We start from the raw sequence: 17797 nt of genomic DNA, 5'->3' as shown, positions 1-17797 counted from the left end.
GAGGAAGAAAACGTGGGGGAGAAAGAGAGAGAGGGTGCTCATAAGTCCCTTTTCAATGGCAGCTCCAACCAAAAAGATGACACAGATACAGAGCGTTTGTTTCATGTCCTAGGAGAAGAGATTGAGAGGGACGAGACGAGGGACGGGAGGGCTGTCCATCTATCTGTTTCCAAAACTAGAAATAACATCTGCCATCTGTTAGCCTGATTCTCTCTCCTTTCTTCCTTCCTTCACTCTTTAGTCAGCTTCTGAAATATATCACCTTTATTTTATTTTGTGGTCCAGACACAAACCGGTAACCTTTTTTTACTAGAATCATTAAAGTGCAATCAACCGCTTTTCTCTAAATGTAATTAATCACAGGGGTAAAAATGTTAACTCTGTAGGCCTTCGTTACTTCATAATGAATACACAATCAATGCATGTGTTTGAAGGCTGTGAGGTTTGCAACCCAGTTTTATTTGATAAGATGAAGGGAAATTACTTTTTTTTTCACAACATTAATCAGGAATTCTTTGAGTCACAATTGAAAGATAGATTTATTAAATGATTACAATTATTTTACAATCCACCAAAGTATTATAAATATCAAACCTTGAACCCAACAAATATCAATTCAATAATTTGGATTCTACACAAAATAAATCTTTAGATGAATGCACATAAATAATGCTTTTAAATTGACATCTTTATGAACATAACATAAATTTGCAAAAAAGTGTCTTTTTCCTTTTTTATTGCGTTTTGTGTGTGCATGCAAGAGCATTTGTATAGTATGTCCACTCTGTTTACATTTTATAACCTCCATGTGATACAGAAGTTTCATTCAAACATGTTGTCTCGGGGACTGCTACTTTTTGTTGCCCTGTCCATGTATCTTTTTCTGACTTTTCTTGTTTTGTGCGTGAGCATATGGTGATTTTGCACACCCTGAATCAGTGTCTTCATATCTAGGAGATTGTGAGAAGATGTATTCCCTCGGCTGCTAGTTATAATGTTTCTGGGGGTGATAGGGAGAACTTGAAAGCCCTGTGCTGCCCAAATCAAAACTAACAAGGAAATGATGGGGGCTCCTTTATCTCCTCACTGGCCTGGAGGGGAAGTGCAGGGCGAAAGAAGGAGAACGAGAGAAGGGGGGGCGTCCTGGCTTCCTCTTTGATTTGTAAAAAATGCATTACCTCCGAAATCAAACGGAAAATTACTGAGCAGCAGCAAAACATACAGAAGAGAGAAAGAGAGAGTGAGTGATGTTGGGTGCACGGGCAGGTAGGAAGGCAAGGTTTCCTTTGAATGGAGAGGCTGGCCGATAGGCAGTGAGTATAGATTTCACAAAAGGTGGATGATGAGAGCGGAATTAATTCTTACTGATCTTTCATTTACAGGTGCGATCCACATTGCAATGCGGCAGGTGCTGCTGTTGAATTTATTACGGTGCAAATAGTTAATCTAAAGTTGATAGCCTTGTGCCACTATATAAAGAACTATCCTGCGTTATACTGTTTTATTTCTAAAGGTAACTACAAATTAAAAACATGTGTTTTTATACCCTTAATAAACTAATAAATCATCTGAAATGTGCAGAAGTTGTAGCAAGGAGACATTTACACAGATTCTTTTATCTAAAAGCAACTTACAATGCATTCCAACTATCTATTTTCTCAGTTTGTGCGGAGTCAAACTTTGTGACTCTGTGCAGTGGTAGCACCATACAGAACTGAATTGATATTCACCAGCTTGATTAAGAAAGATACCGTAGTAAAGAAATAATGAAAGACCAATACTAAAAGAAAGAACGCGATGTGTAGTCGGGGGCCTAAGGTGGAGGGAAGAAGTGGACAGTCCAAAGAGTAAAAGCAACAAAGGGGATGTGTGTGTGCGCCTGTGTGTTTGTGAGAGAGAAGTGCCTGGAGTTAGCAATAATAATTTATACAAACACACCTCAATAATTCACGTTCCATTTCAATGCTGGAGGGAAGATCCAAAATTCACAGAGCATAATTAAATAGAGGGAGAGAGGAGAGGGGAGAGGGAGAGACCGGCATTAAAGATACCCTTGTACCGGCTGCTTTTTCTTCCACCCGAGCTTTGTAAAACAACCTTTATGAAATTGTGATGGCTGAAGAGAGATTGAATTTCTCCAGCCATGTATACTGAATTGCTGCATGGAGAGACGGATCTTTACTGAGGCTCCCAGTTGTTCGGATAGCAGATGCAATCTTCAATGATTTTTGATATCCTGCTTTGAAGTTATTTGTATGAGCATAACATCTGGAACAACAAACCAAGACTGCGTCTTATTTGTTTGTAGGAGTATTGCACATAGAAATTGCCATTCAGTTTTAGTACATGACATTATGGGAATGTAGTTAATTGTGTTTTAAATAAAATTTGATAATATTCATAAATGTCATCACTTGAAACTGTTTTCACGTAATTCGGTGTGTTTTAAAATGCAACTAACAACCTATAAAAAAAGCTGTATGAACTAAAGTATGGATGTTCTGTTCGAGACGGGTCTTTTTATCGTTGCTCTTTGTGAAAAAATGCCCAGTGATCTTCTGCATGGCTGAAGGGACGGCCTTCGGCGATCATATTTTCAAATAAAAAAGGCATTGATTGATTTCAGAGGCCACAGGAATGACATGCCCTCATGGTTTAGAACGCTGTGTTCTGACACGCTGGTGTGTTGTGGGTCCGCAAGCACATGACACAAATTTGTTGAGCCAAAGTATTCTGCTCTAGCCTTTAGCCTTGCTGTGCTTGTGTTCTATGCACTGACATCAAATGATTCTCACTCGCTTTTTCTGTCTGTGTGTGTGAACGCAGGTGTAGTGGAGGTATGGACTGTAATTGTGTTAGTGACCTGCTGCTCACGCCACCTGTCCCAACCCTCTGGACACCAGGTGAGACACTGGAAGAGCTGAGAGATGTTTGTTATAACATTAGATGATAATACGTTTTATTTTATTTTAATGTTTCTATGTGACAAAATGGTAGAGATTAGGGCTGTCGTGATACCAGATTTTCACAACATGATTAAAGTGGCCAAAATGCTGATATTATTATAATACAATGATATTATCGTGATCTATAGATTTTTGTCGGTCAAATTCATCTTTGTTTTTGTCCATTTTATGTTATCACTCTTTTTAGCCCCAAAATCATGCAATAAGGCAAAACTTTAAACAGGTGCTGAATTATTAAAAATATTATAATATGTGAAGAATTAACACAGTTTTGATAATCATGGGGTTTTTATATCACGGTTATTGCCAATATACAGCTGTGGAAAAAATTAACAGACCATTACAAATTTTCATTTTATCGGCATTACTTGGTGTACTGTGACCATTCCAGTCCAGTGTCTGTTGAATTTAAACAAAATCCTCAGGAGTGACATAGTCATCCAACAGCAATGTGAAAGACTGACAGCATAACAAGGCGCATGAAAACTGTGATACAAATCAGTTTTGAACTTTTCCTAAATGCATTTACAAATAATACTGTTGTGTTGGTTAAAAGTGAATATGAGCTTGTTTGCTTTGCAGTACTTGAGGTCTGAAAAAATACTGAGCATCTTTTCTGTTATTTTGACCTGTTTCTCCTGTTTTTATTTTCTGAAAATAAATGTAAATAGATACTATATTTGAAGTTAGGGAGAAATATTGTTAGTAGTTCACAGAATGACACAAAAAATGATCATTTTACATAAACGCATAAATAGTAAATTCCGAAAAACTGAAAATAATTTTGAAACGGTCTCTTATTTTTTCCGCATCTGTATATTGTGACACCCCAAGTAGAAATGTAAGCCTGGTAACATTGCTCTTACCAACATGGCGGTGACGACAAATATAATTGATTTTCAGTGTAAATGTTTCAAAGATCCCCGGCAAAAGTTTTATGGATGCTTATACACCGTATTTTCCTCGAATTCTCTCACCTGTGCTGTTTTTGTATTAGCAACACAAACGTGCTGTTCTCTATAGGCTGAAAAATCCCATTAACTCGCTATCTATCGCTTCATCAGTTATTCAGACAGGAATGCTCTAAGCAAGTAACAAAACCAACAGGCTTTATCCAAATCCTTTCGCTTACTTGCCTCCCATTCCTCAGGCATCGCCTTCCCAGACTGGGCCTATAAGCCGGAGTCAAGCCCAGGCTCCAGGCAGATCCAGCTGTGGCACTTTATCCTGGAGCTGCTGCAGAAGGAGGAATACCAGGGGGTGATTGCCTGGCAGGGAGACTATGGTGAATTTGTGATCAAAGACCCAGACGAGGTGGCGAAGCTGTGGGGCCTTCGGAAGTGCAAACCTCACATGAACTACGACAAGCTCAGCCGAGCGCTGAGGTACAGTATGCACGCCATTTCATATTCAGATCTGGGCTGTTTTCCGTGTGAATGCTTAATTGTTGCCTTTTACTGTTCTTTGAAATCATATCACCTGTTTATTCTAGATAATGGACTTTTTTGGGTATGCAACATTTTATTCTGCCCCCCACGATACTCGGTACCCGGCAAATGCCTCGGACCCTTCACCTTGTGACGGGGATATTTAAAGTGCTACCTTCCCTCCAAAGAATATCAATACAGCCCATTTTGTGAAATCTTTGAACATTTAAATGGACTCTGGATGTTCTCTTACGCGAAGGTTCATATAGAGAATACTTTTTGAAATGAAGTCCAAAATTGATCCTTATCCCACCAAACACATGAAATTACATGAAATCTCCTCTTTAAACTCTAAATGCACCATATGAACTTTTTAAGGTTTGAACTTTGGCCTCGGGTGACGTGTGTTTTCCCTCCCTTCTGCTTTTCCTAATCGTGCAACTAACTTTTATGCATTTCTCATGGTTTCTCTTCTATGGCTCGGGTCTCTCCCCCACCCTCTCTCTCTCTTTAATAGATGCTGTCGCTGGCCGCTAATTGTTATGAATAGGCGCCGGCCATAATTAGCCTCGTTGATTAGCCTTGCTTAATTGCTCAATTAAGAGGCACAATTGCCACACAAAGTAAAAGCGTACAAATTATTGCACCGGCAGATTGCATCACGGGTACTCGGGTAGGCTGCCGGACTGGCTAGGGTGAAGTCAAGCATAAAGCGCACTGAGATTAAAGAGCCTCCCTCTCATGCACAGGTGAACGTCCTCAAAGCACCGATGCTCACGATGAGTGCAAACGCGTGAGGGTCAGTGGAAATGACTCAAAAGAGTCCGGATAGATTATCCATCACTTATTTCCAACTGGGCTCACATCTTGAGTGGCACGAAGCCATGTGATGTTGAGGGAAATGTAAGCGGTTGCTCATCACCATGTAGAACAGGAAGCCGACCCTGGAAAATGTTTCAGTGGATGTGCAGGCAACCTTTACCACCTGTAATTCATGTCGCAAGTGATTCATCCAATGAGGATTTTAAAATCATGTTTTCTTATTGAAAGACAGTACAGGTTACATGAAGGATTTGCGAGACAAACATTTGTAGCATACTGTTTTGTTCTCCTTTACTCTTTCTTTTGTTTATTTTTTCATTCCTTTGTCATTTTCTACCCTGCAGGTATTACTACAATAAACGCATTTTGCACAAAACTAAAGGCAAACGCTTCACCTACAAATTCAACTTCAGTAAGGTGGTCCTGGTGAATTACCCGCTCTTGGACATGGCCAGTTCCCCCTTCCTGCTGGCACAGAACCACTTCAACGGAGGGACCGCCACGCCGGACTGCAGCCCCGTCACCCCCGAGGTATTAAGGAAAAGATGCGTTGCACACATAGTGTCTATAAATGTGTAAAAGAAAAAACTGTTACTGAATGAATTAAAACAGACAAAAACCTGAAGGGCTGACATGCTCTGTGATTGCTGGTGTTTAATGATTAATATGTTTTTTTGATCCATACTGTATAAAGCTCTCTGTATTTCCTTTGATGTGAGGGATCAAGCTATTGATTGTGAAGAGTCAATCAGGTTTATTTCCACATAGACTGAGGATGAAATGTATTTATTTGATTTCATTCTCAATACTTTTGTTTATTGTGTGTACTTTCTCCAGTATTGTATTATTTGCCCTAAATCCATCTTAAAGCTTCATTTGATCAATAAAAGTTTATATCTATAACCCAAATTTACACTTTACATGATATATAATGTACTAGTTACTGACGTAAAAATGTGTCATTATTTTAGCGTAAAGTTTGCCATTTCTACATTTTTATTTACATTTTTAATTGAAATGATTAAATGAAATGTTTTAACAATTTAAATAGAAGGTTAGGTGATTCTTGCGTCAAATACAGACAGCAAAATAGACAGGTTTTTGAGAAAGTTATCTGCTGTACGTCTTGACTAGAGGTGACTGAAGGAGACAGATATAAATAAAGAGAAGGCAAAGAGAAAGCCAGAGGTGAGGAAGAAAGTAGAGAATGTCACCGAGGGCGTTAAGGGGCCTTAAAACAAAAGAAGACATTATCCCTTTCTCATCTCTCTCTTGGATGGTGTATTCATCACTGCCATTGATTGAAAATGAAAGAAATGTTAGAAATGAAAGGGAAGGTGGGGGTGTTAGATCGCTTTCATGTAGTTAAAGCAGTTTTGCTAAGCAATCGAGATTACGTAGACCCTGGAAGTACAGTCCATCTTTCTCACATGACAGGAGGAGAGTGACAGAAATTATTGATCACCTTCATGTTGCTAATAAAACAGAAACGACTTACAGGTTTCCTTTTTTTGAGTTATATTCCTGATCATCCTTTTCTGATCTGCTCCCAAAAGTCATCACCCTGACGGTCACTTTATGGAGTCTTTAGGAAAAATTGTATTCTCTTTCTTTTTAAGATCTTTTTTAGATGATCTTTTTTAAGGACAGACATCTTTATAGTTATCTTGCTATTCATAATGATATATGATGGTCAATTTACACATGATGTGTTTACTTGATTGATTCGGTTTAGCTAGATCATTTATTTAATGATTTTAATGAATTATCCTAATGATAGTAAATAAACATCCCAATAAAATTGTAATTACAAATAACCATCATAATTATGGTAATTTTATTCACTAAACTGATTTTATATTAGTAGTAGTATTATTGTAATTTTTATAATAAGCACTGTCATTTTAAATGATTTTTATTATGTTCATTTATTAATGATTTCTGTCCTCTTTCACTTTTTCACTCTATACTTTTCTCTACTCGCTCTCATCTTTCTCAGGCCCTTCAGTCTTTATTCCCTCGTTTGCCCGAATCAGTGCGAGGGCCCTCTCTGTTTGATCGTGCCGCAGGGGCCCCAGGACCTGATGGGGACAAGCTGAGACTGGATAGTTTTCCTTTTCTTGGCTCAGGTGAGACATACAGTATACTGTATAAGACAAAAGAACTTGAAAAATGATAAATCGTTTGTAGAATTCATTTCAATTAAGCTTTTTCAGTCTTCTCTGGGTTACAGCAGTGACATTAAAGCAATATTTCACCTAGAAATGAAAATTTACTCACCCTCAAGTTGTTCCAACTCTGTATAATTTCTTTGTTTGGTTAAACACAGAGAAAGATTTTTGGAAGGATGTTTGTAACCAAACAGTTCTTGGGCCCCATTGACTACCATAGTAGGAAACAAGACAATGGTAGTCAAAAGTGCCCCAGAACTGTTTGCTTTAAAATATCTTATTTTGTGTTCAAGAGAACAAAACATTTATAAAGCCATTTATCCCACTATGGTAGTCAATGGTGGCCAAGAACTATTTGGTTACAAGCATTCTTCCAAATATCTTTGACGAAAGAACAATGGCAGATTGTTTATTTTTGGGTGAACTGTCCCTTTTCTTAATTCAGAAAAAGAGTTCAGAAAAGTCATTAGTTTACACTGCGGGTGATTTTGTTAAATCATTTGTCTGTAAATGAAAGATCCATGGATATGTATTTTGTATTTAAGAATGCTACTTCCCATTTAAATTCTGCATTTTCTCCTGCATTAAAGCACCCCCTCTGTGAGTGTTTACAGAATTCTCTGTGTGTGTACAGTACGCACGCCCTCCTTTGTCTTCATCGAATGCTTTAAACGTACATTGAAATATCAGTGTATCAGAATGCACGAGGGCATGTGCAAACGTCTATATGACTCCCCACCCCACAAGACCCCCTCCCAACTTTATTTGTCCTGAGGTCCTGTTTTGCCCTCCTCCTCTCCTTACCCCTTTCTGCTTCCCATGTGTACACCCTGTCCTAATCCCTTCCCAAGCAGGAAGGCCCTAATTGAGGGTGCAGGCTTCAGTTTGTGGCCTGTGGGCGCCCATTACTGTGTTTTCATAAGCAAGTGAGGCCTGCCTGACTGATTCAATATTCATGTGTCTGCCAGCTACTCTAGGCCCTACATACACACACACATACACACATACACACATACACTCCAGCACTGTCAAATTAGCCCTGCATAGCAAATAACACCGAGAGAGGGTGAGAAGATGAAAAGCGAGGGAGAGAAAAGGAAAGGAGTGTGAGAAGTGCATTAGGGAGGAATGAAAAACAGGAGAGGTATCAGGATGAAAACTACAGTAAATCCTGTATCTTGCCTTTCATTTTTACACTCTGATATATTTTTTATTTCATTTCTCTGTGGAAAAACAAACATACATGTATTACGCCTTTATGATTTTCTTTCACGATTTTGTTTACTTTACCGTAGTTTTCCAAAACTGGAACTTTCAGCATTCCCAGTTTTCCAGTCAATAATGTTCTGTGTAGAGGAACCCCAACATGTGATCTGAAGAATTAACACCAGTTTCCTCTCCATGTTTGTCTATTTCTCCCACAGGAGCTCCATGTTACTCCAAACCTCCCTCCCTGTTGGGTCCTTATCCTCGGAACCCCTCTTTCGACTACCCCTGGGGCTTTAACCCATACCTCCCCGGGGCTTTTTCTCTGAACAACTGTCCCAAATTGACCCCGGGCTCCCTTTACTCCTCGCACTTCTACCCCAACCCGCTGCAGTCAAGTCTGTCTCAGCTGCCACACCCCTTCTCCTCCCTCCTACCCCCCGGAGACACGACCGGAGCAGAACGCGCACAGACCGGAGGAACTAACGGCTCCGCAGGTGGTCAGCCTCCCAGACTCTGCATCCCGCCGTACCCAAGCGTGCCAATTGGCCGGACTGAGCTGGGGAATGGTGGTATGAGCGACCGGGAAAGAGGAGAGACCATCCCCGGTGTCCCAGGAGCAGGTCTCGGTCTCGGTCTGGGCTTGGGCCTGGGTCTAGGTTTGGGTGGTGTTGGAGTGGGAGGCGGAGGTCGCCAGAGCCCTTCTGAGCGGAGAAAGGGTGTAAAACAGGATCCAGAGTCTGATTCGGACCTGGAGATCACAGATCTGAGCGATTGCAGCTCAGAAAATGAGAACGAGCCGGACTTCTCTCTGGGGAAGGAGCCAAGGCTAGGTGGTCGCTCGCACCTCCTAGATGCCAAATCTGGGGGTCTCGGGGGAGGCTTGACCCCTCTCTCCTCTCTTCCTCCACCGGTGTCTCCGCATCCCCTTAAAAGCCTGGTGACTCCCCTGACTCCACCACCTTCATCCCTACCTCCAGCCCTCTCTCCCTCGCTCAGTATGGTTGATCGGCACAGGGAAACAGAGACACTTAAACTTACTCAAAGTTAATATGTTCTGTCATGTGATTTTTGACGTCTTGAAAGTTCTCTCGTTCTCTTATTGCATTTGTGAAATAATGCTGTATATTTCCATTTCATTTTGTGAATTGCGCAGTGTTATAAATTATATACGTTCCGAGACGATTGTTAAAAGTGATAGTGCAGCACAAAAAGCAACTTTTCAAAGATTCTCATTCTCTGTTAAGATGAAAACAGTAATGACGAGCTATTTTTATGTTAGGAAGGAATATGCATATCTTTTAGTACAAACTTTTTGAATTGCACTGCATTCTTGCCATGCTGAGATAGGCAGTAAGTTTGTTCTGCTTGGTGTACTTCACTGATCCTTTCAAAAGTTGTTAATGCTAAGCTCTGCAATACAGTACTGCGCTGAACAGTTACACAAGCTAAATGCAATAATGGCAACACTGATAGTAGTCGCAAGGTGATTCAGTTGTGTTGCAATAAAGCACTTATTTGTGTTACATTGTGCTGATTAAAAGAGATTTGGATGAATATGTGGTCAAACATTGCCATCTAGTGGTTGGTTAAATATATACATATTGCAGCCCTGGAAAGAAACTTCTTATTTAAGAAAAAGTATTTATTTTATTTATTTATCTTTGTTCATATTAAAATGTCTTTTTTTAACTTTATAAGACTGAGAATGAGAGACAGAGTCAATACTGCTCACGTCAGTGAATATATAAAGTTTGTATCTATTTCACTGTACATATTTTATTATTGTGTACATTGTTTAATTACTGTTACTATGTGGGATAGTTGTATTGGTGTCATTTTACTCTGTACCTAAACGAAGAGTGATCTAAACGATATGGAAATTGATAAGTATATATGTGTAGTGACCCAAAGTTGACAGAGAACGAGCACTTGTTTTAATACATTGCTAATAAGGATATAGTTTAGACAGGGAAGTGTGCAAATGTTTGTCTGCTTTTTCCTAACCGTGCCCTATGAAAAATTTCCCCAATAGATAATTTAACTGCACCAAGATGTCAATTCAATTCACGCACCTAATATAATGTATCAAATAATTGCACCATGTGTTGAGAAAACGGTTAATTTCTTAAACCAATGTTCATTCAAATGTCTATGAAGTTTAATATTGAAGGCTGAACATCCAATTTGAATGTAAAGACAATAATGATGGGCTACACGGATGAGTTGAATGACACATATGGATGAACAAATTAATCATTTAGACACACAATTATATTACGGGGCAAAAGTAGAAAAAGAGATTTAACTAGCCAGTGCCAACAATATTCTTAGATATTCTTTGGGTTCTTAGGAAAGATCTTAAATGGATTTAGATAAGAAGAGTCGTTACATGATGGTTGGTCTGCTCCAGCCTCTGACTTGTCTGTACTAAAGATCGCAGCTGTACATAGACTTTGTGTATTTGTGTGTACACATTGAAAAGAAAAAATACCATTTACCTTACAGTTAAGCATTTTTCTTTTTCTTGTGAAATTTAAAACAGAAAGGATGACTGGAACAAAAAAATAACAGAGTACTATCTTCAAGAGCAATAAACATTATTCTGGAGAATAAATTGTGCGAGTTTGGGTTTTTCTCTTATGTGGATAAAATACATCCCACTTGTACATATTTTCTGTCATTGTGGTACCCCAACATTTACTTAAATTTGTCACACTTTAGAGAGTGATTTTAATGAGTAAATGTAAATAATATGATTAATTTGCTTAACAAGAGAAACTAAACTGACCGCAGTTGAAAGGCATTTTCTATTTCCTGATCACAGCAAAAATGACAGCGCAGGCATCAAGTGCACTATGTTTTGTAAAAAATACATTTTAACCAATAAATAATATAAAATTAGCAAATGCATGGTAATGACACTGTCCCAGAACACGTGCAGCCAAACCGATACATCGCGGGGAACACATTGAGTGCAACACCACGCGGAACTACACGGTCGTACATGAAACGGATCTAGAGCTTTTTGCACATCTTTCAGCCTCTGGTGGTCGCAAGTCATACAGGAAGAAGCAGCAAAGCACAAAAAGTTACGTTTGAAACTCACACTACGTACTGTATTTTGGTGGCGCTCATTCCCAAAACAACGGACATCTCTACATTAATGACCGGTCGCATGTTAATACTGCTAAAGTCCTGCTTATGAGTCTTGTGAAACAGCGCGCTTCAATTCCCCTTCACTTCCGCGTACAATGTTTTTTTCTAACGACCTACGACAACTTTAGAGCAGGAAGCCTCCGCGGGCGCTTGTCACTTCGTCTCACCTTTTTAAGAAGGTAAGTTTTAAGCTTAAACGTCTCGGTTACAGGGACAAGATCGGTTAGGGTTTGAAGTTTGCAATGTTGTGATTTGTCATCGAACGGATTTCGCACGCTCGGTTTGAATGATCCTTTCAATTTGTGCTCGGCGAGAGGAATGTTGCGTTTGGCTACAAAATAACCTTTGCCAGCATTCCTGTTATTCCTGTGTTTTTCAACAAACTGCTACGAGAACGTCTGAATTTCGCTTCATGGCGTGTTTCAGATGCCCTGAGTGAGCAAATAATATCGCCATCGATCTCTGACAATATAGGATGAAACGTCTCGAAGGGATATGCAAGAGCATTGTTGACACAATAATCGTCCAGCCTTTGAAAACCAGTAAACCCTGGTTTCTTACATTACATTGCATTACAAATAAACTGTAATTTATTACTTTATGCATTTATAATAAGGTGATTGTCAACTGTATTTTTAATAGCGCTGGGAATATGTTGGAACAAATTTGAGTCCACTTTTAAGTCTCAGTTGTGTGTTTCTGCAATAATTACATAAAGCAGATGTCAAGGTAAATTGATGTAGGCCATTGTTTACATTTTGCGTTTGGCTTGCATGCAATTTGTTGTGTAGAAATCACTGTAGGCCATTAGACTTTTGGAGCACTTAAGGAACCTCGTTAGTCTTTATGTAGTTCTCAGCTAGGACCATCTGACAGGTAGAGTGAACTGGGATTAGATTAGTTTAACCTTCATGGAGTGAGCCTGGTTCATATTTATTGGGTACATTTGCAGAGATATTACAGTCATCAGTTAACCTGCCTGTCTCTCTTCTCATCCCACCGTTCCATTTGCTTGTTTGTTGAATTCTTACCGTGTTTTTTATTACCGAGACTCAACATTCCAAAAATGTCACCCTTTAGAGAGGTATTCGCGTGAAACCAGTATCAATGCAAAGTATTTTCCAGAATTACTGTTACGATTTTCTAATCCTTTAAAATGTCATTACTGTTCAGATTAACCTGTTATGTGGTAAGACCGACACGCAGAGTACACAAGGAAATGCATTGTTACACTTGGAGCTGTTTTGTGGTATCGCTATACTGAAGAACATGATAGAAAAACAGGAAGACGATACAAAGTCACCGAGAACAGGTTTAGATCAACAATAAAGGGCTTTAAGTGGTAAAGCTCTTTTCAAAGATAATCATATTTAGTGGAAGAGCTGGAATAGAGGAGCCAGTTGGATTAGTTGTGCAGATGAGCTGTGAAGTCTGGAAGACTGTTTGTAATAAGGAACTCATATCAAGCAGGCAAACATGCTATTCTAGAATCCGGCACCTGTGCAATAATAGTTGTTATAGTGAAGTTCTGCAAAATGTAAGAAAGATTCAGACCACATGGATATTTAGTCTTTAGGGTTAGTTTAGTCGAAATGAAAATTGGTTAACCATTTCCTCACCCGTGTGTCATTTCAAACCTATGACTTTTATTCTGTAGAACACAAAATATATTTTGACCAACGTTGGTAACCAAACAACATTGACTTTTATTGTATGGACACACAACCACATTTCTCAAAATATCTTCTTTTGTGTCGCTCGGAAGAAAGAGTCATATACAGGTTTTGAATGACATGAGGGTGAATAAATCCTGAAAGAATTGTTTTATTTTTGGGTGAACTATCCCATTATGATGGCCTAGATGTGATCCTGCTGGTCACTTTAAATGTTTAGATTTGTGTAAATTAGGTGAAATGTTGGAGGCTTTGCTCCCACGTTTGTTTTCGGGTAGATAATAACTGAAGCAGTAGGTGCCTTACCACTTCCTCTTCCTGTTCTGAAATCTTTCGCTCTCTCTTGCTCTCTGTGTCGTTCTCAGTTTCACACTCAGAGGCAAGTACAGTCTTGTCCGGCTAGTGACTCTTTTGAAGGAATGTGGACTTTTAATTTGGGTCTCTTTTGTACTTGCGTTCTTTCCTTTCTCTCTCACTTTCTGTCATGCACTGTGTTGTTTCACCACAGATCATTGATGACTGTGTGCTTTTTCCTGCTCATTAGACAGTAGGAATCATTGAGTAATGCGTATGACAATTTATTCTAAATAAAGTGGTACACACAGTAATATGGAACAAGTGAAAGGTGAAGTCAAATTCAATTAAATAGACACACACCTGAAGTTCCATCTCATTACTCCTTTTATAATAGGTGGAGTCAGACTCAAGGACAAGCAAAGTGTTTTATATTTGTAGTTTATTTTTCATTTTAATATAGTCTGGTCTGCTATGTATGAAATATGGTTTTTATTTATGACATCCCTTTAAAGGAAATCTATGAAAGTACCACACTACAATAGTTTTTTTTATAGCAGATGAAACAGAATTGTTGCATGCAGATATAAATGAGCTAGTTGAGGTTTCTGGTGACATACTGTAAGTTTGCACATAGCTACCAAAATGACATGAGGCCTGTGTATTAACAACAAGAAATGTTGTCCACACAGAGTGACTCCTATGTTTTGAGCGTCCATACTTTGACAAAGCTCTCACAGTCTTTTGGAAATTGTGTATATAATGTGATGTTTTTGGCACGCTTTGCTAAAGCAACAGAAACTTGGTTTTCTCGAACCCATTAACAAAGAACTACTATGTCTTGTCATGAGTAAAAGTAGCGGTGTATGTATTGGTTGGAGGTTTGGTTTTGGGAAGTGGTCATTGGGAATTGTGGTTGTATAATATGAAGTAAAGGAGGGCGTGGTCACTTTGCCCTCATATTGATGCAGCCAGGTGAACGTTGAAGAAAGTGACATGGTTGCAACACCAGAAAAATTTGAGGGAAATGGTATATCTGTTAGGGAGTTGTGGAGATGAAAGCTTGATGTTTTAAAAAAAGATAGAAATGTAGAGTTTTATAGTATAAAGTTTTTATTGACTTACAACGTTTGTCCAAGCTTGAATTTCATCTGCGAAACACACGAGGAAAATTTCAAAATATTGACAGTCACTAACGTAACATTATGCCTAGCATCTCCTGTTGTGTTTGACAGAAATAAAGAAAGTTATCTGGGTTGTGTAAAAGGGTGATGTATAAACAGATTAACTATTAGCTATCCCTTTAAGCTCATGAAAGAGAGCTGTCTTCTTACAATGAAAAAATACAGATGATCTATTAAAATGTAATGAAATAGAAAGTTAAAGGAGACATAGTGGAGAAAAGACTGAGCAAAGCGACTACTGAGAATGGACTCTGTGAGTTGCTAACTTGCTAGCTTGTGAATGATAGCAGAGTCATGATAATATAAAGAGTAAAAGAGGGCGGGACTTCAAACCAGACAATCCTAGAGGGTCCCGCCTAAAAATGACAGTTTACAAAACTTTACTGCTGAAATAAACTATTTATTACATAATTCATGTAATTGCAAGCTGCACAATGAACGTTTACCTTCTAGGCGTCGGTCATAAGTGCATTACTGTGAGCACTTGGTTCTTTTCACAAAGCAGAGGGATTATTCAAAATATTTTCCTTAATAAACTTCAATTGTATTGTATTGAAACCATAATAATCATTCAAAACTCTATTACCATTAACACATGTTTGTGTTCTAAACCAGTGTGACTTTTTTGTGTCGGTGCTTGACAGCCTCCATCACTTTCATTCTTGTAGAAAAAGCAGTCGCAACATTCCTCAGAATTTTCCATGTTGCGCTGAAGAGGTAAAAGTGTCACAGTAGGTGAGAGACAACAGAAATTTGATTTGCGTGAACTATGCATTTACATAATATGTAACCCGGTATATTAAAGGAACAGTTCACCCAAAAATGAAAATTCTATCTTCGTTTTCTCACCCTCCAGATGTGTCAAATCTGTATACATTTCTTTGTTCTGTTGAACACAAAAGAAGATATTTTGAAGAATGTAGGAAAGCAAACCGTTCTGGGACACTTTTGACTACCATTGTCATTTTTCCTACTATGGTAGGCAATGGGGTCCAAGAACTGTTTGGTTACAAACATTCTTCCAAATATCTTTACATGTGTTCATCAGAACAAAGACATTTATACAGATTTGGAACAACTCGAGGGTGAGTAAATGATGACAGAATTTTATTTTGGGGTGAACTATCCCTTTAATGCATAAACATGTTGTAACATGTATAACACCCACTTTCACTACCTTTTGGACAAATTAGAGTCAGTTCCAAGTTAAGCAAAATAAATAGTTAACCCAGGTGGAATTATTTATTGCCCTTGCTGTTTGTTTGATGTATAGGCATTGCCATATGCCAGACAATGATGTGATGTTTTTTAGGATCCTTCTTCAGATGTCTGCCAATGTAGGCAGGAACCATTGAGGAGAAGTGGGTTGCAGTCAGGTTGAGTCAGATTGCCCAGGGTGGAGTGATGAACTGACAGAATGATGGATGCCGTGACAGGACCGCGGAGGGAAAGGCGGCCGAGGATGGCGGAGGGCAGGAAAATGATTTGATGCGGTGATGCTGTCCGTGTTCACATCAGGAGCTGAGAGCTCTGGAGTATGGAGCGATCACTTGGGTGTACATTTTGTTGTCTAGCTTTTCCATATTTGCTTTGTCTAGCTGGCACGTGAGCGTGCAGATTCTGAGATTCTCAGCGTTTATGTTCTAGCTTTGCAATTCAGTGACAGACTGTTCTGATAACTGAAAGCGGTGCATGGTTGATACTTAGAGTGTGTTTTGTGTGGTTGGCTCTGGAAAAAGGGCGGGTTTATTTCTGGCTGTAGATCACAGCTTCCTGGCATTCCCTGCCCTCCAGCTCCCAACCACTGGATGTGAATGCGACATGATGTAAAGTTTCTGACAAACTGTGTTCCATTCAGAGATGTCCAATGTGAGAACACGCACAGACACGTGTACACAAAATAGCTAGCGTACACACACACACACACACACACACACACACACACACACACACACACACACACACGTGCCAGTGGTGGAGCAGGTCTGTTGGGCAGTTGTACAGGCCAGGTTTGTGTGCAGTCAAAGGGCCCTGTGTTTAAACCAGGCTGATTACTCCTCATACTCAAGACCACATTTGGAAACAGTTAGAGGGAGGTTGCAGGCTGCCATGGATTCTTTTACCAATCTGTGGTGCTTTGCTTCCCTGGTCGCACAGTGCTTGCCTTTATTTGCATCTAGTGGACAACAGTTAACCCCTATTAACTGTATCCTTACTCACCTGTAATGCAAATCAGCCCGTTAAAGGTAAACATAGCACTTTTTATTATGTTTAGCATTGGTGATGCATAACAGGTTCACACGCTGTTTTTGTAACACATTAATTTTGACTCCTTAACGGTTATTGTATGATATTCGGTAGGGGCATAATGATGCACTTAGCTCATAGTTCGATACAATACCTGATACTGGGCTCACAATACAATAGTATCACAAAATTGGAATTTTTTTTTAAATAACAGATTTATTATTCAAACATTTGTTTGTACTTAAAACAAACAAAGTTTACATCCAATTACTATTAGCATGAAATTAAGAAACCTAACCCCTAAAAGTTTCTTAAAGGGATATTTCAGGCAAGAAACAAAATTTCCCCATGTTTTACTCACCCTCAAGGCATCCTATCTGAATATGACTTTCTTCTTGAAGAATAATGCAGTCAGAGTTATATTACCACATATCCTTTTACTTCCAAGCGGTAGAATGGGAGTGAATGGGGGCAATTTTTTGAAGCTCCAAAAAGTGCACTCATCGATCAAAAAACGGCTCGACACGGCTCCGTGTTTGTTTTTCCGTCAAATTACGCAGGCGTTTTGTAAGAGGGTACATTAAAGGCTGTTGACCATTTGTTTCGTTCTCACTAGAATAGGCTTTAGTTCATAATCTCACTTATGCA

General features: G+C 39.1%; 2 protein-coding genes across 9 annotated transcripts in view; both read left to right on the top strand.

The window, feature by feature from the left end:
* erfl1 (Ets2 repressor factor like 1) overlaps positions 1-11195 on the top strand; it is a 68363-nt gene extending 57168 nt beyond the window's left edge. For all 5 annotated transcript variants that reach the window (XM_057339568.1, XM_057339570.1, XM_057339569.1 and 2 more), the window contains 5 exons: positions 2827-2903; positions 4117-4351; positions 5560-5746; positions 7215-7344; positions 8811-11195. In XM_057339568.1, coding sequence (XP_057195551.1) covers positions 2840-2903; positions 4117-4351; positions 5560-5746; positions 7215-7344; positions 8811-9643 — 1449 coding nt within the window. In that variant the 5' untranslated portion in view covers positions 2827-2839 and the 3' untranslated portion in view covers positions 9644-11195. The remainder of the gene's footprint in view (positions 1-2826; positions 2904-4116; positions 4352-5559; positions 5747-7214; positions 7345-8810) is intronic.
* A 412-nt stretch (positions 11196-11607) lies between these two features.
* arhgef1b (Rho guanine nucleotide exchange factor (GEF) 1b) overlaps positions 11608-17797 on the top strand; it is a 38976-nt gene continuing 32786 nt past the window's right edge. For all 4 annotated transcript variants that reach the window (XM_057339425.1, XM_057339427.1, XM_057339424.1 and 1 more), the window contains exon 1: positions 11608-11930. The gene's annotated coding sequence lies outside the window, so the exon portion shown is untranslated. The remainder of the gene's footprint in view (positions 11931-17797) is intronic.

Source organism: Triplophysa rosa, linkage group LG8 (assembly GCF_024868665.1).
Source record: "Triplophysa rosa linkage group LG8, Trosa_1v2, whole genome shotgun sequence".
Classification (NCBI taxonomy): domain Eukaryota; kingdom Metazoa; phylum Chordata; class Actinopteri; order Cypriniformes; family Nemacheilidae; genus Triplophysa; species Triplophysa rosa.
The sequence above is the reverse complement of the archived record's forward strand: the minus strand, read 5'-3'. Positions and strand labels throughout refer to the sequence as shown.